This window comes from Carcharhinus amblyrhynchos, chromosome 7, assembly GCF_965287045.1.
Source record: "Carcharhinus amblyrhynchos chromosome 7, sCarAmb.v2.hapA, whole genome shotgun sequence".
In the NCBI taxonomy this organism is placed as follows: Eukaryota; Metazoa; Chordata; class Chondrichthyes; order Carcharhiniformes; family Carcharhinidae; genus Carcharhinus; species Carcharhinus amblyrhynchos.
Window position 1 is genome coordinate 94984539 of NC_137330.1, and position 27758 is coordinate 95012296.

Below are 27758 nucleotides of genomic sequence, written 5' to 3' on the forward strand. Positions count from 1 at the left end.
TTAGATTGATAAGCTATGCTAATTTTGTGCCTTAGTGTCAAGGAGATAAACAAGGCAAACATGTGGGGTTACTGGGATAGGACCTGGATGGGATTATTTTCAGGGAAGTTTGATAGGCTGAATGGCCTCTTTGCATACTCTCGGGATTCTATGATTCTTCTATGTATAATGAAATTTTATTTTTATGTTATACAATTTCTCCCTGACTCAATAGCTAACAAGGAATAGAAACTAAACAAATGATGTGTTGTTTTCCAGCCAATTACAGTAGAGGTATGTTTATTAAGTTCCCCTAATTTACATTTGCTTTGTAAACTTTGTGGCATTTTTCAAAAATTTATTTCAGAATTTTAAACAAAGAAGGTAGCGCATTGGAATAATGTGCTTTGGTTTTGAAGCTATAATTGGTCATGGTTGCTATCATCTATTATGTTACTTTAGAATATGGTGTTAAACATGACACCTTCCTGAAACAAAATGTTACACTAACATCGTGAAGGGGAGGGAGACAAATCGTTAAGTGAGCTGGCTCGAGTGGATGGTAATATAAGCACTAAACTAGGAACCATATGCACTCTCTGGTCAATGCCAAGTTTGAGTCTCTGAATAGGGCAGCAGTGGGCTGCCATCACTGGACTCCAGTTTGGGAAGAATGAAAATCATCCAGATAATATTGCTTGTACAATGACTTGCGGTACAGTGGCACAGTGGTTAGCACTGCTGTTTCACAGCGTCAGATATTCAGATTCAATTCTGGCCTTGGGTCACTGTGTGGAGTTTGCACATTCTCCTCATGTCTGCATGGGTTTCCTCCAGGTCCTCCCTCTTCCTCCCATAGTCCAAAGGTGTGCAGGTTAGGTGGATTAGCCTTGGTAAATTTCCCCTTAGTGTCCAAAGATGTTTAGGTTAGGTGGACTAGCCACGGGAAATGCATGGGGTTAGAGGGATAGGGTGGAGGGGAAGGCCTGGGTACGATGCTCTTTCGGAGAGCAGGGGTAGATTTGACAAACTGAATGACCTCCTTCTGCACTGTATGGATTCTATGTCCGATTTGGACAGTTGATCTCTATCAAGTAATCCTTTGCTGTGGAAAGTGCACTTGTGCGACCATCAGGTAAAAACAGGATCAGCCTTTGCAGGTGGTACCCACATCATTGACAATCAAGTAACCCCCAGCATTTAGACTCATACATGAAGAAAGACTGGCCAAGGATTGAAAGGCTACCAAAGTCTGCTGCTGTGTGTCCACAATCTTAGGAAAGTGAAAAAGAAAGCTGGAGGCAGGAAAAGATAAGTACTTGGTTGGACCAAAGGATTATGTTTCAGGGGTTTATGTGAGGTTAATTGTTGAAACAGGATCATTATTGCAAGGCAGGTATTTGTATCCAAATATCTTGACTGATTTCACTTTGTAATCAAGTACATTCACTATCTGCTGCAGTTAGTGAATTCAACTGTCAATCCAGAAATAACATCACTATACAAAATACATGGTCAATGATAAATATTGTTGAAACAGTTGACCTTCTTCTCCATTTCTTGAACTACAGTGTCCTTTGAAGTTCCTTTTGGGATCACAACTAGAGCCTCACATCACCTGATATACCATACCTGCTGCAGGAACAAATACTGCATCGCGAGGAACCCTCCTACACCTCAAGCAGATGGAATGTCCAAATATGTCCTAATCTCCAGCACATTCAGTCCACACCCTACCAGTGCCACAACTGAATATCATATTTGATAGCGGTGAACGTGTTGATAAATAGAAGAAACTCCGCCAATATTTCGCAATGTAAGAGCACACTTTTCACTCACTCGAGTTCAGCTATTTTGTCAAACCAAATGTGCTGGAATCTGGGACGGTGAAGCTGTCAAACTCCCTAATGGCCTTGTGTCAAACACGCTTTGTTGGCTGCTATTGAGCAAAGGCACCCCCTCCATGGTGGGCAAGATCTGTCGATCAGTCATAGTACCACTGGGAGATGAGCCCAGGAAACCTCCCTGGGAAGAAATGATTTTCTCAGGGCTGGCTGCCAGTCTGGGGGAAGTGGAGAAATTATATCCATATAAACCATATGGACTGTGCAATCTGAAAGTACTGTAGGAGCCCTGGTGGGTCTGATTGGCAGCAAAGGCATTATTTGACGGTGAAGGCATGATGTACTGGAGCTGAGGAGACGATATCCCAGAGATCGGCACGGGCAAGCCAGCCTGATGGCAGTTGAATGCCTCTCCGTCGCTGCTAGATATTGACATGTTCACACTTGCTGCGTTTGCTACTCCAATGTAGGAGGGGGTCCTCTGGGATGCGAAGGTTTCACTGCCAGGGCTGGTCAGACGGCTGTAGGTTTCAGCAAGACTGCTGCTGTATCTGTTAAAGGTCAGGCCTGTGCGATTGCAGGTTGTGAAGTCTGCTGGGCTCAGGTTGCAGAGCTGGCTACTATTTGGTGTCAGGTGGAAAGCTGGAGAGGAGCAGGAGGAGCCGGGCAGCAGATGTGTTGAAGCGCTGTTTCCCGGACCCTGATGGGCAGATGAGGACACTGTACCGCCTATTAAGAAAAACACAGTTTCTTGGCAAAGTTTGTTGTAAAAAATGAATCATAGAATCTCGACAGTACAGAAAGAGGCACCGACAGTAAACCCATGTATTTACCCTGCTCATCTCCGTAACACGAAGGGACAATTTAGTACGGCCAATCAACCTAACCCGCACATCTTTGGAATGTGGGAGGAAACTGAAGCACCTAAAGAAACAGTGCACGGGAAACAGGCCCTTCGGCCCAACGAGCCCGCGCTGCCATCTTAACAAAGCATTTTCTTACACTTACCTTGACCCGTGTGTATGCATATGATACCCCCATTGGAAACCAGATTCAGGGGACAATAGTTTAGGGACAATTTGTTACACCAATCAGCCTAAGAGCACATCTTGGGGTATGGGAGGAAACCAGAGCACCCGGAGGAAACCCACGCAAGCACGGGGAGAATCAGTTAAATCATGATGAAGGAGCAGTGCTCCGAAAGCTCATGATTCCAGATAAACCTGTTGGACTTTAACCTGGTGCTGTGAGATTTCTTACTGTGCTTACCCCAGTCCAATGCTGGCATCTCCATATCAAAAGATATACTCCCACACACTACACTTCTATGCTTCAATACAGAGTATTAAAAGCATCGCAGAATAAGTTGGTGTTTATCCTGTTAAACTTATCTTGTGCTTTTGTTTCTTTCAAAAGCAGAGTGGGTATAGCTGATTTGCAGTACAGTGTCATATTGGGCATACACCAAGAACTAGGTGTACTGGAGTTTACTCATGCAGCAAAGCTTCAACTGATCTGATTTTTCAGTCCGATCTTTGCTCTTGATGCTGCAGCAGGAAACTCAGCAAGGATACTGTTTCTAAAAGGATGATTGTACTTTGATCTTATACCACCATGTAAGCAATAAATATAGATGGACACTAGTTGAAACATAAAATAAGCAGTATTACACAGTTATAGTGGTATATGTGGAAAGGAACCTTTTACTATAAACCTTTCTGTAATGAAACTCTATATTAAAATATTAGTCTGAAAATAACAGAAGCTTTTTGTTCTTCATTTTATGAGAGATGATCTTATTGAGATACTATAGGATTCTCAGGAGGTTTGACAGGGTAAATGCTGAAAGATTGCTTCTCCTTGTGGGAGAGTCTAAAACCAGAGGGTATAATCTCAGAGTAAGGTGTTGTGTACGTAAGGTGTTATTAACATAAAACCCATTGCTATATATTGAAGGAATTTTTTTCACTTTTTTTTCATTGTTGATCTCTTTTCATGTTGTGCTAACAAAAGTAATAGTTCAAAAACAAACAGGAGGCATACCTTGTTTGTGAATCCCAGGTATATCTTCAAAGCTGAGGGTCCGCAGAGAGGGTCTCCAGAATGCATAGGATTCCACAATGGCCTCTAAACCCATTCTGAATCAAGACAATTATACTTCATCAATCATTTGCTCTCCATTTATTAACTATGTATATAAATGAAACTGCATGTTGATAAATGTTTAATTATACAAATTGGGAAAATGTTCGGGGCGATTCTCCCATCCTGGTGCGCTGCCTTTGTAGAGTAGTGGGCTGGGGGATGTAAGCGGAGACCATGCAGCAGGCTTTCTGGTGGGCGCCATGACCTCCATGCGTCTCCGGCCACCGGACATCCAGCATCGTCAGCTCTGCACCAAAATAGGGAGCTGACGACCCAATTCCATCAGAGAGAAGGGAAGCCATACTGGCCCTCGCAGGCGATTGAGGGTATTGGCAGCCTGGCATTTCCAGCCTGGCCCCCTGGCACTGCCCAAAGGGCAATGTGGCAATGCTCAGAGGGCAGTGCCAAGGGGGCAGGGCCAGAAGGGGTGTGGCCTAACGGGCGCCTCTGGAGGTGATCAGTGGAGTGGGGGTAGGGTCCCACTGCCCCTCTGCAGTTGGTATCAGTGACAGGGGAAGGGTGGGCAGCAATTGGGGCTGGCCATTGAGGTGGGGTGGGGGGGGGCTGCTGTTGACCTATCGGGGATTCAGGGCTGCAGAGGGGGTTGGGGCTGCAGGGGGGCAGAGTTGGGACCGTGGCGGGGGGGAGGGGGAGATCAAGGTGGGCTGGGGTGGGGGTCAGGGCAAGTCCAGGAGGCCAGTGATTGGGAGAGTTGGGGGGTCAAGGTCGCATGACCAGCAACGCGGGGTCGCTGTGCTGGTTAGCGATTGAGCTGCCAGCAATCTAAAGGACAGCAGTGCATTGACAGATCAGCGCATGCACAGTAGCCCGCACTGCGCTCAGCTGCTAGCCTCTCGAGCAGGAATAAACTCCACCAACTGATTTTTATTGAGATTCATGCTCGGACTGTCTGAGATGCACAGAGTGTGGGAGATTAATTTTGAAAATCCCACTGAAAAAACAACCGGACTTACTCTAGTTTTTATGCAAATTTGACAGTCAGAATTTTTTTGGAAGAATTCCAGCCATTATTCCTCAATTATTTGAAATGCCATCATAATTGTGAATATTTGTAAGGATTCAAAGAACAAAAGAACAAAGAACAATACAGCACAGGAACAGCACCGATCATGTGTTCCTAACTAGACCATCCGTTTGTATCCCTCTATTCACAGTCTGTTCATGTGACTATCTAGATAAGTCTTAAATGATCCTAGTGTGTCTGCCTCAACCACCTTGCCTGGTAGTGCATTCCAGGCCCCCACCACCCTCTGTGTAAAATACGTCCCCCGTATATCTGTATTGAATCTTGCCCCGCTTACCTTGAACTTGTGACCCCTTGTGTTTGTTATTTCTGACCTGGGAAAAAGCTTCCAACTGTTCACCCTATCTATGCCCTTCATAATTTTATAAACTTCTATTAGGTTGTCCCTCAACCTCTGTCTTTCCAGGGAGAACAATCCTAGTTTAAGTGGAACTGAGCCACTTCAGATCAGCCATGATCTTATTGAATGGCGGGGCAGGCTCGAAGAGCTAGATGGCCTACTCCTGCTCCTATTTCTTATGTTCTTATGTTCTTATGTTATGTTCTTACTCAATCTCACCTCATGGCTAATACCCTCCACACCAGACAACATCCTGGTAAACCAAATTTTAATAAAATTTTAATACAAATTTTATTTGTAATAAAATAATAATAATTTTTTATTTGTAATACAAATTTTCTGCACTCTGTCCAAAGCCTCCACGTCCTCCTAGTAGTGTGGCAACCAGAACTGGATGCAGTATTCCAAACTTGGCCTAACCAATGTTCTATATAACTGCCACATTTTATGCCAACTTTTATACTCTACACCCCATCCAATACAGGCAAGCATGCCATATGCCTTCTTCACCACTTTTTCTACTTGTGCTGCCACCTTTAAGGATCTGTAGACATGCACACCCAGATCCCTCTGTGTGTCTATATACTCCTGATGGTTCTGCCATTTATTGTATAGATCCCCCTGCATTAGATCTACCAAAAGGCATCACTTTGCATTTATCTGGATTACGTTCCATCTGTCATTTCTCTGCTCAATTTTCCAGCCTATCTATATCCTGCTGTAATCCCTGACAATGTTCATCACTATCCGCAACTCCAGCAATCTTTGTGTTGGCCGCAAACTTACGAATCAGTTACGTCTTCTTCCAAATCATTTATATATATCACAAACAGCAGAGGGGAGGGGGGAGGTTCATACTAGTGCCCGATGAGGGGCAGTGCCAGGGGGCATTGCCAGAGAACTGCCTGGCCATATCCCTCTCCCCTAGGGGCTATATTTATCTTTACCACCCCCCTCCCCCGAAAGGGATTCCCTCGACAGGTATATGTTTTAAAATGTGACGTCATGTCGGCAAAGTATGAATATGCTGTGAAGGTGGATCATTTAGCGAGGGAACTAGTTAATTCAAGTTCTCTCCCATTATGGGCATAAAATTAATTACGTCACCAGCGAATGCCAATGAAAACCGGAAAGTGTAATCATGCCAGAATGAATCACACTTTTGACCCCACACAACTGATCCTGTGGACTGAGTGTGTGGAATTAAACCACCCCTCCCCAAATGTTTCACACCTTCTTCAAAACTGAAGTTTCTAAAAATTCTTAAATGGGATGTGAAATCGCTGACTGGACCAACATCTATTACCAATCCCGTTAGTGAACCAGATGAGCTTTGACAAACAATTGGCAATGGTTTCAAGGTCATTGCTAGACTTGTAATTCCAGATTTTTATTAAATTCAAATTTCACCATTTGCCATAGTGAGATTTGTCCCAGTACCCAGAACATTACGCTGGGCTTCTGCATTACCTCTCCACTGAAAATACCATCACCTCCCCTATGTGATGGGTTTGATGCCATTCAAAGGCAGGGGGAGATAAAATGGAGCTAACAGGACGGGGGAGATTACAAAACAAAGGCATGATGGAACAAAAAGCAAAGGGAGTGGTAATGGTTGTAATAAAGAAACCAAGTTTTGATCCATCTACTTCCCTTCAGGTTTAATGAAGAGTCACAGAGATTGCCAGACCTTTTGAATTTTTCCAGTACTTTTGGTTTTTAGTTCAGGTTTTTACCATCCACAGTATTTTGTTTGGATCAAGGGAACAATGTTATCTCAGAACCAAACCATTGTCTAGTGGTCTTCATTCATTTTCAATTACTTGCTGATGTGCTGCCTTTTTAAAACAGCATCTTGAAAGCTTTTGCTGACACTATGCCAGAATTTTACCACCCCGCCCATCACAGGAATTGGAGCAGGTGAGGTACGGAGCATGGGAAGATCCTTTCACCTCAGGTGGGATTTTATGGTTACGGGCCGAACAAGGCTGTAAAATCCCGTCCTATAACTGGATTAATCTTTAAAGTAGAAATGTAACCATAAGACCATAAGACATAGCAGCAGAATTAGGCCACTCGACCCATTGAATCTGCTCCGCCATTCAATCATGGTTGATATTTTTCTCATCCCCAGTCTTCTGCCTTTTCCCCATAACCTCTGACTCCCTTAATAATTAGGAACCTATCTATCTCTGGCTTCAACACACTCAATGACCTGGCCTCCACAGCCTTCTGCGGCAAAGAGTTCTACAGATTCTCTGGCTGAAGAAATTCCTTCTCATCTGTTTTAAAGGATTGTCCCTTTAGCCTGAGGTTGTGCCCTCTGGTTCTAAATTTTCCTGCAAGTGGAAACATCCTCTCCACATCCACTCTATCCAGGCCTCGCAATATCCTGTAAGTTTCAATAAGATTCCCCCTCATCCTTCGAAACTCCAACGAGCGCAGACCCAGAGTCCTCAACGTTCCTCATACAACAAACTCTTTATTCCAGGGATCATTCTTGTGAACCTCCTCTGGACCCTTTCCAAGGCCAGCACATCCTTCCTTAGATATGGGGCCCAAAACAGCTCACAATACCCCAAATGGGGTCTGACCAGTAATTTCATTCCATGCTTAAACGTTCCAAATATTTACGTGCATTTTCGAACATATTGAGTGGCCAGAATTCTCCCGTCAACCTGCCACAGGAATTATAGTGGGCGGGGGGAGGCACATCATGCAAAGGTCCATTGATCTCGGGCAGGATTTTCCAGTTTTGAGGTGAGCGCAGCCGGAGAATCCCACCCAGTATTACTGTTTCACCCCATGAGGCTTAGTTTTGAATGACGTCACTGAAATTAAGTAATTGTATGTTTCCTTGGATGCAATCCAACCTTCGGGATAACATGTCTGTATTTCAATAATAGAATGAAACAGAATTACTTAATTTTTCTTTCTCAAATCTAAAATGAGTATGAATCATTTTTTTTCCATTCTGTGCTGGTAATTTTATATCCATCAAGAGCCCTACATGCAGCAAAAAAAGAATGGTTTACACATTGCATTGAGAATAACTGCTGCATTGTTTGATGAGGAAACTGTTCAGTCAAGTACTGGATTTCAAAAAGAAACTATTAATTGGCCTTGACTGATTATAGGTTTGATAATGTAAGTGGCATAACATTGATAAATTAAATGTATTTTTGACCCAGTGTAGGACTGCGAAAAATATCCACAATGAATCTGACAGATTTTCAACAGGAAAAATTAGCACAAGCCCATTGTTTCATTGTTTTGTTTTGTGTGTGGCCCCAGGATATCAGTACAATTTCCTTTGTGATGTTTGTTTTCCCAGGAGATATGCCTGAGAAATTGCATTGGCATTTCTGCACTTGTGCGCGAAAACAAATGTAAACTTCCCTGCTTTCATTAATATTGAAATTAATATGTGTTCAAAGAGGCTTACCCTGGGCAGAATTTTGCTGAAAAGAGCAGCATCATAATAACACTATTGTTTTGGCACAAATTGGCCGACAACTTGGGGTGAGGGAAAAAATACAATTGCACCATTAATTTAAAACAATGACCTTTAATTGTCATGACTTTGCTGCTTTTCTATGTTAATTTCCTATTAGCTCACCACAGAAAGTTAAGTCTAGTAATTTACAGCCCAGGTATCCTTTCAAAGATGTTGGGGATGGGGAGTGAGTTTCTGGCCTCCAGGCAGCGTGTTTCTCAAGTCAGGAGGCAGTACGCTATTTGCTGGGGGTGGAATCTTCTGGTCCAGCCACTGTCGATGGAATTTCCCATTGATTGCACCCCATGCCACCAGGAAACCCACAGTGGGAGTGGGCCATCGGCAGGACCAGAAGATCCCACCAGTGTGTACGGCTGGAAAATTTCAGCTGTACTATTTGTTATTGACTGGCAATCAACCTACCCTGTGGAAAATTGAAATGCTAATGGAATGTATAATTTGAGTGCAGTTTTGGTCCCCTTATTTAAGGAAGGATGGAAATGCATTGGAGACATTTCGGAGAAGGTTTCCCAAATATCTGGTTGTCTTATGAGCATAGGCTGGGAAAACTGGGCTTGTTTCCACTGGAATTCCAAAGAGGAGGGGCAATTTGATTGAAGCATATAAGACCCTGAACAGTCTTGACAAGGTGGATGTAGAAAGAATGTTTCCTCTTGTAGGTGAGTCCCAAACCACAGGAGGCTCTTTTTAAGTATGACTTGCCCTTTTAAGAAGAGATTTGAATTTACTCTCAGAGGACTGTGCGGCCGACTCTCTGCCTCAGAAAACAGTGGAGGTGGGGTAGAATCATAGAAATCCTAAAGTGCAGCAGGAGTCATTCAGCCCATCGAGTCTGCACCAACAACAATCCCCACAGCCCCACTAATCCCTTTAATCTATGCATCCAGGGACACTTAGGGGCAATTTAGCATGGCCAGTCCACCTAACCTGCACATTTTGGACTCTGGGAGGAAACTGGAGCACCCGGAGGGTACCCATGCAGACACAGGGAGAATGTGCAAACTCCACACAGACAGTGACACAAGCCAGGAATTGAACCCAGGTCCCTGGAGCTGTGAGGCAGCATTGCTAGCCACTGTGCCACCGTGCCGCCTATTGAATATTTTGACGACAAAGGTAAACTTAGTCTTTTTAGGTGCAGGAATCAAAGATTATGGGGGGAGACTGAATGTGAAACTCAAACAAATCTTATTAAATGAATGAGAAGACTCAAGAGGCCAAATGGCCTACTTCAGCTCCTATTTCATATGTCTGTGTTATAAAAATATCAACTGTGACTTTCTTTCTTATTCTTTTCTTTCTATCCTCCCTCTATCTGAATCCAATCTTTCTCTTTCTGTACCTGAAGTGACATTGAATTCACTCTTTATTTATCTTCCTTCTAAGCCCTTCCTTTTTAAATTTCTCAATCCCTTAATCTTGTTGTTTAAGGTACCGTTTGTTCCATTGCTCACCAGATGTCCTGCTACCTTTGCTGCAACATTATCGCAAAAGATTATAAAACCTGATTATAAAAGCAAGTCTAAATAATGGGGCTGGCCGCAAGATGCCCTGTTGTAGCACAATCCGGCCTATACCTTTCAGCCGAATTATTTTACAAGTTGCCATATCAGAAATTAGTTAGAGGTCAGGATTTTTCAGATGGTGTGGAAGAGTTGAGTGCAGAACGCAAACCGACGTTGCAGTCCCACAGCCATTTGCCTGAGACGAGGCTTCCGTCCCTCACCCAAGAGGAAGTGCCATCTCAGAGAGCTTTCTGCCATCTGCTGGCAGCTCTACTGTCCCAGCAGCACTACCAGGAACAGTGGCCCCCATTGAGATTATAAGCAGTCGCCATATTTTAAATACCAGAGCACAGAGGGCCAGGTAAGTTTGTTCCAATGGTGGGTATGGGAGTTGAGATCCTGGGGGGTGAGGGTTGAGGGGATCGTGGCCAGCCAGGGAGGCAGCACCAAACTGGGTGGAAGGGTGACAGACCATGTGGAAGCACCCGATCTGTAAAGGGGGCCAATGAAGGAGGCTAAACCCAGTCCCTTTCCTGCTCAAGACCCAAGCAGAGTGATCTGCCAGGCATTCCCCATCCCGGAACTACTTCCGCTAACCATAAATTACAGCCAAGTGGGACGTGACCTTTAAGTGGCTAGCTTTGGGGCGAGAGCTGACAAGCTGCCCTTGGCTTTGCCCACCGCCATAAAATTACGGAAAGATCTGGGGAGGTAGGAGGGTCATGATGTGGGTATGCCGGCGTTGGACTGGCGTAAACACAGTAAAAAGTCTGACAACACCAGGTTTTAGTCCAACCTATTTATTTGTTGATTGATAAGCTTGTGAGTATATTATCAAATAAATAGGTTGGACTAAAACCTGGTGTTGTCAGACTTTTTACGAGGTAGGAGGGTGGCAGGAAGGCCACCTGGGGAAGTTAAAGGCTGGCCTACTGCAAACCCACTAATGGGATACTATAAAATTCTGCACATAGTTTTAGTTAGGTGGTATATATTATGAATTCATAATTAATGTGGTTGGATATGTATTGTGTTGCTGCCAAAGGCAGTAACCAAAGAGTGTGATTCACAACTAGAACCACTTTATTTTTCCTGGCAGTATAGAATTTCTTTCTCATAGCCGGAAGGCTGATCTCTCAACATATGCTTCCACAAAAGTGGTCAAAGTCGGAGGAGCTAAGGATTTGGAAGGAGGGAAGGAATTTGTATCCCTGGAAAAGGTTGCAGAGGTAGGGAGATGCAAGGCCATGTAATGAGTTAAACACAAAGTTGAGCATTTTGAATGTATAAAATTGTGGTCAGCGATAGCAAGGATGAGTGGGATTTGGTTTGGAATTTAATATAGACAGCATGTAGATGATGCTACAAAAGGCTTGCATGCAAATGAGGAAGTGAAGGGTAATGGAACGGCATCCTTGTGGGGCTCTTAAGGAGAGAGTCTGGGATAAAGGAGCCCATTATAAGGAGATGCTCTGGCTACAACCAGATTGATAAGGGTGGAAGATAAGGAGTGAACTCCCACTGTGCTGGGCTGTGCAGTGGGGAGGCTTAAGATTAAGATTAATCAAGGCTGTTGAAAAACTGAAAGTAACAGTAGACATAATGATATTAGTCACAGTAGATTTATTAGTCCTGTTAACATGAGGCAAGGAAAGCAAGTTGGATGGTCAGAACATTAATGGTATGGAGTCAAAATAATAGGAAGTTGGTTTCATAAGTGACAGAAACTTTGTGAGAGAATTTGAAGGCAACTTAGAAATAAAACGAGTTTAGGACTAGCAGAAATTGGGAAGAGATTTGAGTTGGAAAAGCTGCAGAGCAGTTGAGTGAATCTTGATGATGAAGGAATCCATGAGCACTCTGGGGTAGTTAGAGATACTGGTGGACTAACAGCAGAGAGGGATGTAGGAGGCAGTTGGTAGGGATCAGACTATTTTGGAATTGCAAATAACCATCTCAGAGTAAAAGATCTCCGAGGAATGTGAATGTAATACATGTGGATTTCCAAAAAATGATAAAGTACTGCACGAAAGACTACTTAGTAAGAAAAGAGATCATGGTATTGGGGGTAATACATTAGCTTGGATAGAGAATTGGATAGCTGATCAGACAGTTGGGACAAGAGGTTCATTTTCAGGGTGGCAGCCTGTAGGTAGTGGAGATCCACAGGGATTCATGCTGGGACCACAATTATTTACTATTTATTAATGACTTGGATAAGGGAAGTGAATGTACTATTACCAAGTTTGTAAATGATAAAAAAAAAGTGGGAAAGCAAATAGTGAGGATGACACACAGATTCTACACTGGAATATTGACAGGTTAGGTGAGTGGGTAAAAACTTGGCAGATGAAATATAATGTAGGGAAATGTGAAGTTATGCATGTTGATAGGAAAAGTAAAGAAGATGGATATTATTTTAATGGAAAAAGATGCAGAAAACTGCAGCACAGAGGGTCCTGATGCATAAATCACAGAAAAGCTAGCATGCATGTCCAGCAGATAATTGGGAAAATAAATAGAATTTTGGCTTTTATTTAAGAACATAAGAACATAAGAAATAGGAGCAGGAGTAGGCCATCTAGCCCTTCGAGCCTGCCCCGCCATTCAATAAGATCATGGCTGATCTGTCGTGGCTCAGTTCCACTTTCCCGCCCTCTCCCCATAACCCTTAATCCCTTCTCTTATCAAAAACCCATCAACCCGCTTCTTAAAAATATTTAGTGAGGCAGCCTCCACCACTTCAACGGGCAGAGAATTCCAGAGATTCACCACCCTTTGAGTGAAGAAGTTCCTCCTCAACTCCGTTCTAAACCGCCTCCCCTTTATCTTGAGGCTGTGCCCCCTAGTCCTACTGTCTTTTTTGAGCGGGAAGAGTCTCTCCACCTCTATCCTATCCATCCCATTCATCATCTTATACGTCTCAATGAGATCTCCCCTCATTCTTCTAAACTCTAACGAGTACAAGCCTAGTTTATTCAGCCTCTCCTCATAGCTCAATCCCCTCAACTCCGGTATCAGCCTAGTAAACCTCCTCTGCACTCCCTCCAGGGCCAAAATATCCTTGCGCAGGTGTGGCGCCCAAAACTGCACACAGTACTCCAGCTGCGGCCTCACCAATGCCCTATACAGCTGCAGCAAGACCTCCCTACTTTTATATTCAATCCCCCTCGCTATGAAGGCCAGCATCCCATTCGCCTTCCTGACCACCTGCTGCACCTGCAAGCTGGGTTTTTGCGACTCATGCACAAGGACCCCGAGGTCCCTCTGCACCGTCGCCTGCTGTAGTTTTTCGCCACGTAAGTAATAGTCCTTCCTACCATTCTTCCTACCAAAGTGGACCACCTCACACTTGCCAACATTAAATTCCATTTGCCATTTCCTGGCCCATTCGCCCAGCCTATCTAGATCCTTCTGCAGACTCTCCACACCCTCCGCACAATTTGCCGTTCCCCCAATCTTGGTGTCATCAGCAAATTTCGACACCCTGCACTCGGTTCCCTCCTCCAGATCATCTATATAAATGGTAAATAGCTGAGGCCCCAGCACCGACCCCTGGGGCACCCCACTAGTCACCATTTCAAAGAGAATGGAGTATAAAAATAGGAAAGTCTTGCTAAAAATATTCAGGGACTTGTCAGACCACACGTGGAATACTGTGAATAGTTTTGGTCCCCTTACCTAAGGAAAGATATGCTATCATTAGAGGCAGTCCAGAGAAGGTTCACAAGGTTGATCCCGGGTACGGAGGGATTTTCTTATGAGGAGAGGTTGAGGATGTTGGGACTGTACTCATTGGAGTTTAGAAGACTGGGGGTCAAACTTTTTGAGACATACTGGATTCTCCTGAGTAGATGTTTCCCTTGTTGGAGAATCTAGGATCAGAAGGCATAAACTCAGAGGAAGGGGTTACCCTTTTAAAATGGAGATGAGGAGGAATCTCTTCTCAGAGGTAGTGAATCTGTGGAATTTTTTACTGCATGGGCTGTAGAGGCTGGGTTGTTAAGTATGTTCACCGCTGAGCTAGACAGATTTTTAATCAGTAAGGGAATCTAGGGTTATTCGAATAAATTGGGAAAGTGGAGTTGAGGATATCAGATCAACCATAATTTCACTAAGTGGTGGAGCAGACTCAATGGGCCGAATGGCCTACTTCTGTTCCTTCGTCTTATGGTCTTAGGGTCTTATGGACTAAGGGCAAAGAGGGATATAGGCAACAGTTGATAACAGAAAAAAAGAGTTAAAATTGGATTCACAGTGTTTTATTGAAAAAGTATTTTTTTGTAAAAGTATTGACCTCTTTAAAGAATGAATAGTATGAGACAATTTGAATATGAAGATGACAAAAATAAAAGTCTTATGTTGCAACTTTCAATTAGTGATGGACAAGAAATGTCAGCCTTGCCAGTGAAGCCCAATCTTATGAGTGAATAAAAAGGTATACCAGAAGTACACATGTCTTGTTACTGAAGCCAACCTCAGTAAAGGGACCTGCAGACGAATAGACTGGGGATCACTTGTGCTGTTCACTTCATGTTCACAAAATGCAGAAACTTCCTAAACTCTTTACAACTATTGGCCTGGCTGGAGAATCTAGAAATGGTCTTTCAGCAAACGGCCTTAACAATTACATAGAATATACCTTGCAGGAACAGACCACTCAACCCAAACAGTCCACGCTGGCATTAATGTTCCAATCTGGGCTCCTCCCATCCCTTCTTATCTCATTCAGAATTTAATGCCTTTGAAAGTAGATAAATCACTGCGCCCAGATGATAAGAAAAGCAAGGAAGGAAATTGAGGAGGATCTTATCATCTTCCAGTCCTCTCTTGTTACAGGGATAGTGCCAGAAGACTGAAAGAGTGCTAACATTATGTCATTATTTAAAAAGGGAAAAAGGGATGGGCTAAGGAAATACAAGCCGGTCAACTTAAGCTCCATTCCAAGCCCATTTAATCATAGAATCATAGAATCCATACAGCACAGGAGGAGGCCATATGGCCCATTGAGTCTGCACCAAAAACAACCCCACCCAACCCTATCCGCGTATTTACTTGCTAATCCCCGACCCTAAGAGACAATTTGCACGGCCAATCAACCTAGTCCATACATCTTTGGACTGTGGGAGGAAAACAGAACGCTGGGAAAAAATCCTTACAGACACGGGGAAATGTACAAACTCGACACAGTCACCCAAAGCTGGAATCGAACCTGGGTCCCTGGCACTGTGAGGCAGTAGTGCTAACCACTGTGCCACCGTGCCACAGTTGGCAGCAAAACAAATTACTGGAAAGAATTCTGATGGACAGTATTAATCATCTATTAGAAAGGGTACAGATCAATCAAGGACTGTCAACATGGATTTGCTAAGTAGTGGTCATGTCTAACTGACATGCTTGATTTTTTTTGAGAAGGTTACAAGAAACATCAGTGATGGTAGTGCATTTGATGATGGTTTTAAAAAGGCTTTTGACAAGGTCAGACATGGCAGTCATCAGATAATTAAAAACCCATAGTATCCAAAGGAAAGTGACAAATCAGATATAAAATTGATTCAGTGGCAGGAAGAGAAGGATAACAGTCAATGAGAGACTTTTGTGAATGGAAAGCTGCTCCCAGTGGGGTTCTACAGGGCTCAGCATTGGGTCAGTTTTTTTTACGATATGTATTGATGATTTAGACTTAAATGCAGGGGTGTGATGATGTAAAATGTTTCCATGTGCTTGATATTGAGGAAGAAAAACTGTAGGAAGATATCAATAGCTGGTCAAGTGGATAGAATTCAAGCCAGAGAAGTATGAGGTAATGCGTTAGGGGATGGCAAACAAAGCAAGGCAATAGACAATAAATGGCGTGCTACTGAGACATGTAGGGCAATAGAGTGACCTCAGAGTGCATATCCACTGATACCTGAAGGAACAGGTAGATAAGAAGTCACATTTTTCTCTATTAGTCAAGTGTGGAATATAAAAGCCATGATGTGGAGATGTCAGTATTGGACACAGTAAGAAGTCTCACAACACCAGGTTAAAGTCCAACAGGTTTGTTTGGAATCATGAGCTTACGTAGCACTGCTCCTTTATCAGGTGAGCCCAATCACGTGATGAAGGAGCTCCGGTCTAAAAGTTTGTGATTCCAAACAAAGCTGTTGGACTTTAACCTGTGTTCTGAATATAGAAGGGAGATTTTGCTGGAACTGTGTAATGCTTTAGTTGGGCCGGAGCTAGAGTACTAGGTACAGCTTAGGTCATCATATTATAGGAACAATGTGATTGTATTAGAAAGGATACAGAGAAGATCTGCAAGGATGTTTCCAGGATGACAGGTTTAGCTATGAAGGAAGATCTGATAGAGGGGGTTACTTTCTTTGTAACTGAGGAGACTGGGGCGAGATTTGTAAAATATGAGAGACCTAGAAAGAGTGGATAGGATCTATTTCCCTTAGCAGAAAGGTCAAGGGGGCCTGGATTTAAAGTAATTGATAGAGGATTAAGGGAGTTGAGGAGAGTTTGTTTCATACAGAGGATGGTGTAGGTCCAGAACTCATTGCCTGAAAGAATGTTAGAGACAGAAACTTTTGTTGCATTTAAAATAAGTATTTGGATATGCACTTGAGTTGCTGTGACCTACAAGGCAACGGACCAAGGGGTGGGAAGTGTTGATTCAGCTGGATAGCTCTTTTTCAGCTTGCAGAGGAGTAAGGCAGCATAGTGGTTATGTTACTGGACCAGAAATATGAGTTCAAGTTCCACCACAACTGCTGGGGAAAATAGATTCAATTAGTTGAACAAAATCTGGAAAAAAAGTTAGTATCAGTAATGGAGAGCACGGAACTCCAATATTACCATAAAACCACATCTGGTTTCTCTGATGTCCTCCAGGAAAGGAAATCTGTCATCATTGTTAAATGTGACTCTGAGCCAGATGACTTAACACTCGACTACCCTCTTAAATAGCCTAGCAAACCATTGGCAACTAGAACTTGTATTCAACAAGACTTCTCAGACCTTCAAGAGCAATTAGTGACGAGCCAGCCTTACCAGCAATATCCATATCCTTGAATGAATAAACAAAGCATTTGTGCCATCTCTATGACTTTAATCAGCATTTTTTTTATCATTCATGGGATGTTGGCATTGCTGGTTAGGCCAGCATTTATTGCTCATTTTAACTGCCCTCAAGAAGGTGATGGTGAGCTGCCTTCTTGAAGCACTGCAGTCCATGTGGTGTAGGAGCACCAACAGTGCTGTTCCCATGTGTCTCCTTCCCTTGTCTGTCTAGATGGTGTGGTCATGGGTTTGGAAAATTCGGTCGAAGGAGCCTTGATGAGTTGCTGCAGTGCATCTTGTAGGTGGTACACACTGCTGCCACTGTGCATCAATGGTGGAAGGAGTGATAACAGAAAATTTTTGGAGTAAGTGCATTGTATTCCATTACTTGCGCCTTATAGATTGTGGCAGGGTTTGGGGAATCAGAAGATGATTTACTTGCCACAGGATTCCAAGCCTCTGACTTGCTCTTGTTGCCACAGTATATAAATAGCTAGTCCAATTCAGTTTCTGATAATGGTAAACTCCTGGATGTTGATGGTGGGAGAATATTTTAGCTAAGGTAATGCCATTGAATGTCAAATGTTGATGTTGTTTGTGGAGACCTTCATTGCCTGACTCTTGTCTGGCATAAATGTTACTTGCCACTTATCAGCCCAAGCCTGAATATTGTCCACGTCTTGCTGCAGTTGGACACTGACTGCTACTGTATCTGAGGAATCACAAAAATAAGCTGAACATTGTGCAATCATCAGCAAACATCCCATTTCTGACCTTATGAATGGAAGCAAGGTCATTGATGAAACAGCTGAGGATTGTTGGGCCTAGGGCACTACCCTGAGGAATCCCTGCAGTGATGTCCCGGGATTGGGATGACTGACCTCCAACATCCATTTTCCTCTGTGCTAAGTCTGACTCCAATCAGTGGAGGGTTTTCCCCTGATCCCCATTGACTGCAGTTTTGCTGGGGCTCCTTGTTGCTGTACTCGGTCAAATGCTGCCTTGATGTCAAGAGCAGCCACTCGCACCTCACCCCTGGAGTTCAGCTCTTTTGTCCATGTTGAACCAAGGCTGCAATGAAGTCAGGAGCTGAGTGGCCCCAGTGGACTCCAAACTGAGCAACCGTAAACAGGTTATTGATAAACAAATGCTGCTTAATAGCGTTGTTGATGACCCTTTCCGTCACTGTACTGATGATCGAAAATAGACTGATGGGGAGCAAATTGGCCAGGTTCGATTTCACCTGCTCTTTGTGTACATAACATATCTAGGCAGTTCTCCACATCGCTGGTTACATTCTAGTGTATGGGAACAGCTTGTCTACATGCACAGCAAGTTCTGAAGCAAAGATCTTCAGTACTATTGCTGGAGTATTGTCAGGGACCAAAGCCTCTTCAGATCTGGTGCCTTCAGAAGTTTCTTGATATCACATGGAGTGAATCGAATTGGCTGAAGACTGGCATCTGTGATGTTGGGGATCTCCTGAGGATGCCAGCAAAGAGGTTTCTTCCTAATTCCCTTTCTGATTATTTGGTGACTGTCTCATATTGATGGCCTCTTGCTAGGTTATTTCCCATGGTATCATACTGTCTATTAGGTGACTCCATTTAAGAGAAAAGAGACAGCATATGTTCATCATTTTCTGGTAATGATAACCTTGCCATTCTGATGTCATTATTGTCAATCTTTTTTTACACCCACCTTGGTGCTGCTAGATTTTTTTTAATTGTATGGTAACCATCTATACTTTTTATTCTTTCATGGGATGTGGGTGTCACTGGCTAGGCCAGCATTTGATTCCCATCCCTAATTGTCCATGAACTGAGTGGCTTGCTAGGATATTTCAGAGGGCAGTTAAGAGTCAACCACATTGTTGTGATTCTGGAGTGAAATCTATAGGCCAGATCAGATAAGGATGTCAGATTCCTAGCCTCAAGGGAATTAATGAACCAGATGGGTTTTGTTTTACAACAACTGATGATAATTGCGGCAGTCACCGAAACTAGCATTGTATTCCAAATTTATTAATCGAATTTAAATTCTACCAGCAGTTGAAGTGGGATTTGAACTGACTAATACAGTAAAATCACCAGTATGCCATCACCACTTACCCTCACACACACAATATATACAGCGTTACATTTGTGGTCTAACCAAGGTTTCAGTACACGTTCAGTATAACTTTACATTTAAATTCTACCTTTATGAAAATGAAGCTGGTCAAGTTGCACTTTCCCTTTGAAATCCACATTGACTATGCAATGTCTTATCTTTAGTTTCCATGTGCTTTTCTATTTCGTTATGTTGTAGAAATTTTACCGACTCCTGGTGTTAACTTGACTGTATTTCCCTGTCCCCGTTCTCTCTCCCTTTCTAAAGCTTCAGGCATAACACTAGTTATCTACCAGTCCTCTGGTACAACACCATATGAGTTACCCTCAGCAGTTGTACAATGAGCATGTAACGGGCTGCTTACATGTACTCACTCACATCCATTTGGGTAGATGGGCGCATGCCTACAGAACAAGACAAACCCGACCAGATAGTGGCAAACTGCAACAGGCAACCGCACAGTCAAAACACACTCATGTTGCCGCGGATTTGGAGCATCTGTATTTTCTGCATTTGTGAGACTTGTGATACCAAGTCTCGCAAAAGCACATCAATAAAATTGCCCCACATTTCTTCAATAAGGTGAAATATTCATCACGGCCAGGTCGTGAAACAAATGTAAAGTTCTGCTTGTTGTTTTGCTCGCCAAGATGTTGTTCGGCTATAATGGCTTTCACACTGACTTTACAGGGGATCATAGGCATTTTGCAGGAAGCTATAATAAAATATTTATTGGCTAGACTTGGGCTCAGAAATCAGGCTTCATTTTCCCAGTAATAGGAACTTTTGTGCTTTAGTCGAGATAAAAGTCACCTCCCGGAGAGATGTTGCTAAGGCGATAATTTACACAAGATGCCTTGAACTTTTCCCATTTTATCACTTGCCGCGCTTGCGCTATCAAATAGCCGAGTTTGTTTAGCAGATAAAGTTGTCTTTTCCTGGATTTTCTAAGAGGCCAGTGTTTGCCTCTTTCTGCTTTTAAACTTTATGGGCAGTACAGGGGGTCCGACTGAAAAAAAAAGAAGAGTGCCCCCATTAATCTCTGCATCTGTCCCCTTTCCCCTCGCCGCCGGGAGGGAGTTTGTGATGCGAGCTGCAATTATTTCCATTTCAGTGAGGCGAGGGAAGTGTGAGATTGGCTGGAAAGTGTATTTCGACGCGGAGGAGACTATAATTGTGTGTGTGTGAGTGTGTGAGTGAGAGAGAGATTTACAATGTAGGCGCTGAGGTTTGAGTTGTTTCTCTGTCACGGGCAATCAATTGATTTACCTGTTACGCCCTGAATCTCGGAATCCTTTGGCAAATGGGTTTCTGTCGATCTTCAGCCGAGTGATCTGAGACAGAACGGGAATGGACATGAGTGAACGGCGGCTGCTTCCAAACGGATTCTTGTTAAACATAACAACACAGTTTCCATTGCTATCATGCACACACGCAGACAATTTCTCACAGTCTGACTGGGTTGCAAAATTTACTCCCCGAAATAGCACCAACTTTTCTGTCTCAATTACAAAGTAAAGAAATCAAGTCTTAAATGCAACAGTTGTTTATGTGAAATAAAACTTCACAAACCTAGGGGAACAAGCAAATCATTTTACTACTTTTTTTTGGTTTGACATCCGATTTTAGCAAACCCCTCTCGTTGGTTTTAACTATGTGTGAAGTGGATTAAGTGCAAGGTTGGGGTTGTGGGAGGGAGGAACTGGACCCATTGCTCTGGCCGAGGGGACGGCGGTGCCTACCTGCTGGTTCTGGTAGGCGGTCACTGTTGTGAAGACGGTCTCAGGGAAGGAGAAGTGCTTCACCCCGTCTCCTCCCGGGATGGCTTTGATGGGCGAGAGCTCCTCTCCACACTCCTTGCGGATGACATGTACCCGGGGCTGATACTTGTGCATGGAGTGCAGTATAATCTGTCCCGGCAACAAATAAACAAGCGAGATGGTTATCTGCGGGGATAAACCTCCTCACAGGATTCATCTGTTTCATTCTGGACCACGTTGGAATGCCAGGTCGGCGAGCCGAATGTCCCAGACATGATGAACTGGCTGTTCCCAGCATTTAAGGACTTGTTTCGGCTGTTGTGATGTTTTTAAAGATAGCGCGTTTACAGCAAATCTCCTTAGTTTTTTTTAACGAAGCTTTTTTTATTAGTGCCACTGGTCGGTTACGTTAATACTGCAGTGAAGTTACTGTGAAAGTCCCCTAGCCGCCACTTTACGGCGCCTATTCGGATACACTGAGGGAGAATTTAACCCCTTTCACATATACGATTTAAAGAAAGATTAATGCGCCTTTTGCAGAAAAAAAATCAATATAAAATATTCTTCCTGCCGTTGTTTAATTCCACAGTTCCCGTTCGCTAACGCCGGCAACTCTACAATTGTGAGCTAATAGCAGTGTACATTTTCTGTAGGAAAATCCCCATGGTTTGAGATGTTCAGGCAGATACCGGCGTGCGAGTTTGTGCCTTTAACTACCACTCAGTTACTGCATTGCAATGGGTTCCCTTTTCCGTTTTGGATAATACATTGAAATAATTGTAAAATATCCGAGTATTACTTAGGCTTGCCTTTACCATTCCCAGTTCAAACCGGCAGCTCCTCGAAGATTTCCCCCGAGGATTAAAGATTCGATTTATCTCGCAGCTTTCCTTCCCACAATAATTATCCTCAAGGTATGGGACGCGGCGAGCGGTTTGTTAGCCCCATAAATAGCACTACTTTATGGAAAGATGAAGTTAAAGCGGGCCCGGTTAATCATAGAGGTCGCAGTGAGCTGCCGGTTACAGAAGCGTTACATGTCCCAGATGTTCATCACTAGACAAAAACGCAATTCAACAAACCGGCTTCAACTCTACAGCTGTATATTAAGCGGAACTTTTTTTATTAATCATATTCATAGAGTAAATCTTTGCCATGAAGAGAACCCAAGTGACAGAAAAGTAAAGGGCCACTTATTAAGACACATTTGGAGAACAAAGATACCGTTGAATTTTTGATAAAGGTTAACACCGTCGGCAGGGAAGAGTTTCTGCTCCAATTAGAACAATAATGACCTGAACGGGCGATTTGAATGAATCGGGGAATTGCTAATTTTACTGAAAGGAGTCCATGTGTCCATAGATAGATCTGTAACATTTTCAGTGTTCAATAAGTCCAAAGCAGTAATCCTGAGGCCGGCACCATTAACCCATAGGGCATTTTGGGGCTTTGAAAAATTGAGTATTTATATTCAAATCTAGAAATGAAAAGGCTGTTTATCAATTGTTGTAAATATCGGCTTGTTCACTGGTGTTCTTTGGGGAGAGGATGAAGGGGGTGAGGACGGGGTCCTTATCTAATGTGGCCTACACGGGGTCGATCACTCCCTGAAGTAGCCGAGTAAGCCACTCCGTTATACCAAACCTCTATAAAGGACTGCAGCGGTTCAAGGCGGTCCTTCTCCGAGTAACTAGGGATTAGCTATAAATGTCAGACCTGCTCAATCGCAGAATAGTAAAACTTTATTTTTGTTTTAACAATTTTCATTCTGAATTTTAAAATCAGAAGCCCGGTAACCAACATTCAACAATATAATTGCTTTGTATTTAGACATTATTTTCCCTCACCAGTCCTCTTCCACTTCTCCCTCCCCTCCATCTCTCTCTCTCCCCCCACTCCTCTTCCACATCTCCCTCCCCTCCATCTCTCTCCCCCCACTCCTCTTCCACTTCTCCCTCCCCTCCACCTCTCTCTCCCCCACTCCTCTTCCACTTCCCCCCTTCCCTCCATCTCTCTGCCCCCTCCCCCCAGCTCCTAACGGTACGGCAATAATGCCATCCTCCCGGGCAATCAGCCTCATCCATTCAGAATGCAATGTGGCCTCGCCATCCCCGCCTGATCGGAGTATTACATTCCCATGGAACCGACTGGCAAAACAAAACACAAACCAGAAACAACTGTCTCAACCTCTTTGAATGTTGGGAAGGTTTTACAAAAAAATGTCGGGGTAAGAGTGTAAAAAAAATTTGGGAAATGTTAAACCCAATCGCACATTTCCACAACAATGTAATGTCGGTTTATAAAGACAGCATAATTCGACATCCATTACATCATTCACACAGCCGCCAGATGCAGAATACATCTTTAAATCTTCATTTATTCTCTAAGCGCCAGATTTAATTCTTCAACATTATTGAAAACTCCCAAAGTTGCTCCCAAATAAGCATCTCTTTTTTTAAAAAAATGTCTAGCTGTCCACTTAATGACCCTTGTCTTGTTTAAATAAACATGTTACTTAATCTGTGGCCATCCCATAAAGTTTGAGATATTTTTAAACAGACTCCACCGAGTCGAGGCGTCAGGGACACAACACATCGCGTGTGCCAGACTCGTTTACTGGTGATGTTTTATTTAAAAAAAGACATTGCCAGAACATATCTGCACCAACTTAATTGAGAATGAGGGCATCGATTTTAAAAAATGCAATTAAATCCAGGTGGTCTTGCAGCGATCTCTACGCGCAATGAAAGCTAGCAATACCTCTGTGGTTACACCCGTAGAAGAGATGCGTGAAGGGACAGCACAGCTATCTCACAGCGCCAAGGAGCCAGGTTCGATTCCAGGCTTGGGTCACTCTCTGTGTGGAGTTTGCACGTTTTCACAGTAACTCCATTGCAGTGTTAATAAAAGCCCACTTGTAGGACATAGGGGCAGAATTAGGCCGCTCGGCCCATCGAGTCTGCTTCGCTATTCAATCAGGGCTGATATTTTTCTCATCCCCATTTTCCTGCCTTTTCCCTATAACCCTGATCCACTTATTAATCGAGGTATTGGGACACTAACCAATTTTTTTTTTAAAAAAACAAATGTTTTGAGCAATGGGCGCTGGTCACTTACATGTCCCTGGTCGTCCAGTTCGTTGTTGGTAAGTTTGAGCTTGTCGAAGCTAATGACCTGTCGCATCCAGGTATCTCCCGAGGCTGGAGAGTCCGGGTGAATGTAAACCCGAGGGGGAACTGGAGAATCCGCATTTCCAGCCACCATCCACTTGGAGCTGTGGTACACATACCTGCGGCAAGGGGAGAGGGCACCACACCAGCTCAGCACCTCCAGAAAGGGCAACACTTCATTCAAAATAAAGCCTATGATCACCAAACACCTTCCCTGCTGAAAATAATCACAGCATCCATGTTTCTGTTTGCAATCAATTTTAAATCGTTTGGAAATCCAAGAAGTCCGGGAAACAGCATCAGGTTTTTTTTTCACAGTAACGTCATTGCAGTGTGAGCTTTACTTGTGACTTGTAAATAAACTTTAACAGCATTAGGGAAATAGATTTTTTTCCAGATTACTGGAAAATAAAAACCTATTGCCAAAGCTTTCAGAACCGTACAGATTGCTTTCTAGTACTTAATTTTGTGATGAATCAGATTTTGCGAATTTATCGCCTTATTTTAAAATCTACCAGATGATTGTTAACCTAGCTGGCATTACTGCTGGAGATATAAACGGTAAGAGAGATAAAGCTTTAATTGCTGGGACATAAGAACGGTTGCAAAATGGGACACTGCGGTGAGCCGTGGAATGGAGCTGAATATAATTTATATGTCTGTGTACCAAGAACCGAGAAGACTTCCTCACTAAAATTGGGATTCCGATGGCAATGAGCAGATTTGGACTATGCCAGAAACGGCGCGGTTGGAGATGTGCATTTTGAGAGATGTGTATTACTACAGAGAGCAGGATAACAGTTCCCGAGGGTTACCACTGAGAGGGATCCATCCTAACGCCAGAGGGTAGGAATTGTTGGCGGGAGGGCTATCATTGGACTGTCGCTAGTTACACATTATTGAAGCCTGTACATGCGGGCATGATGGATGTTACACTGTGACCTGAAGGAGAACGGCCGGTTACTCACTTTGGAAATCCGGGCGCTATCTCAGTTCCCACACTGTGTGTGTTCTGAAGAATATACAAGAAGAAACCAGCGATAAAGTGCCATTCGGCCCGTCCTAACTCTCCTAGACGAAGTCCCAACTGTTCTATCCTATTTATATCTGTCCAACTGTTTGTGTGCCCAAGTCAGACTCTCTGACCCTGCATACCTACAATTCCATTCGTAAAATTTACTCTGTGCTCGGGGATATCTGCCTTTATTTGGATGACGCTAAATATTGTAACGACACGAGTTCCAATTCACAAAACCCGCCGCTTTGTCACAGAAGTGGCTCTCAGTCTGCTCTGGGCTCTTTACCTGTAACGTTTGTTGTCCACTGGTATAATGTCCATGGCGATATAATATTGTTGGTGAGGATCTAGGCCCGTGATCTTCACCCGCATAGCCGGAAACATTCTCCTAAAACAGAAAATAAATAACAATAATAAAAAAACCATAAACTTGAATAAAACAGGTTCGAGAACAAAACAAAAAGGGAAATATTACACCCGGGAACTCTTAAGACTGACAGATCCCGCTTAATCTCTTCCTGATCTGTTGCAGAAGAAGCATTGAGGGTAAATCAAACTCATTCCAGCAAAACTATCGGCCGCCATCATAAACAGTCAGCAGAAGCAGGCAACAGCCCCTATATAATATGGTAAATGTATCCTTTAAAAATACCGAATAGTCGCCGCGCTATAGACGACACTTCAAACCATAAATGAAGACCTTTGTATTTATTAACAGCAAAGCTTCTAAAATATGTCTTTCTGTTAATAAGTTGAAGTTCGACGACCGGAATCCACAAGCAAGTTATTTTCAAGCATTAACAAACGGATGTGTTAGTTTAATCGCAGGCGAATCTGAAAATGTTCATTGGTCTATCGAAAATCACTCCAGGGCAATGAAGTGAAGGTGAAATGAGCAACAGACACTGAAGAGTCAGCGGCAAAAGGTGCCTGCGTTTCATGTTTAACTTGCAGCGAACTGGAGATAAAGACAAGTGCACCTTGACTGGATGGTGCTTCGGGACACACACACACACACACACACACACAGACTGACCTGCCTGCTTTCGTTATGATCATCTCGGTGCCGATGTCGTGAAACCTCTTCCACAGGTCAGCGCCTTGAAGCTCCACTTGAATGTCCTCTCGGGAGATGCCACATTTGGGCGCTACATAGGCCTTACTGAGCACTGGAGGGGACGGGCTCTCCAAAGCATCGTCCCCATTCAGAACTGAAGCCCCGAGGAACAGAATGAAACACAGGAAATCATCAGGATTACAGTGTGAGATTACAGAATTAGAAACCGAATAACATGACACTGCGAAACTTTAATTAGATACATTTTTAAATTGCATATACTAATTTATATTATATTCATAGACGCGTGAAATGTACACACACACATCCACATGTATATATATTTGCTCGCAGCTGACGCCACAAATTTCATAATCTGAAACCGATGGTTAGAAATGCGGAGAACGAGTTTTTGATGGATCGAAACTAAAGCCAGTGTTGCCAGAGCGGCGGTGCGAGGATATGAGTCCATTTCTTAGAGAATCAGTTGGTAAACAAGAGGAGTGGAGGGTGCTGGCACACTCACCCGGCCTCTCGCTGTAGTCAGTGCCACAGCTCCTTTCCTCCTCGGAGTTCCTGTCCGTAGCCGGCACCTTCAGCGCCTGGCTTGTCCTCAGGTCTTTCACCTCCACCCCGTTCCCGTCCACTTTCCTTTTCTTCTCCGCCCCGATTAGTGCTTCCACGGAGAAGGCGTGAGCTTTCAAACTCATCGTGGACGGCGATCTCCGTTTCTCGGCCATTCCACGTTGGGCTGTGGGGTGTTAGAAGTTAAGTTTCGAGAAGTTAAGTTGTCCTTCCTTTCTCCCCCCCACCCCCCACCACCCCCCACCTTCCTCCCTCCCTCCCCTCCCTCGCCACTTCCCAAACTTGTAGATGGAATCCAGTGCGCGGAATATTCCTGGGGAAAGGGAGGAAAAAAAACACAGTGATTGGAGGTGGTGGCTGGCGTGGGGGGGGGGGGGGGTGGTTTGTGGTGGCTGGTTTAGAGAGTGGCAGGGAGTGAGAGAGAGAGAGGGAGGCAAAAAGGGGGGCTCCGTCTCCTCCAATGGGCCAGTTGGACTGACATGGAGTGGAGACGCCGCGGGTGGACTCTCTGAGCGCAATTAGGGCTGGTAATTGAATTTTGTTGCCTTGATCTGTCAGCACTTACAAGCAGGAGAGCGGTGGACATACTTCAGCCGGCCAGCTCCACGCGTGTCAGTTGCAGGCGGCAGGA

General features: G+C 43.8%; 1 protein-coding gene across 1 annotated transcript; it reads right to left on the reverse strand.

The window, feature by feature from the left end:
* Positions 1–1804: 1804 nt before the first annotated feature.
* tbx18 (T-box transcription factor 18) lies at positions 1805–27758 on the reverse strand. The gene is made up of 9 exons (XM_080192813.1): positions 27693–27758; positions 27069–27293; positions 26522–26696; positions 25772–25873; positions 24415–24586; positions 21280–21447; positions 20807–20871; positions 3867–3961; positions 1805–2552 (listed from the first exon to the last, which is right to left on the reverse strand). Exons 2-9 carry the CDS (start codon positions 27280–27282, stop codon positions 1837–1839), a joined length of 1707 nt encoding a protein of 568 aa, XP_080048939.1. The 5' UTR covers positions 27283–27293; positions 27693–27758; the 3' UTR covers positions 1805–1836.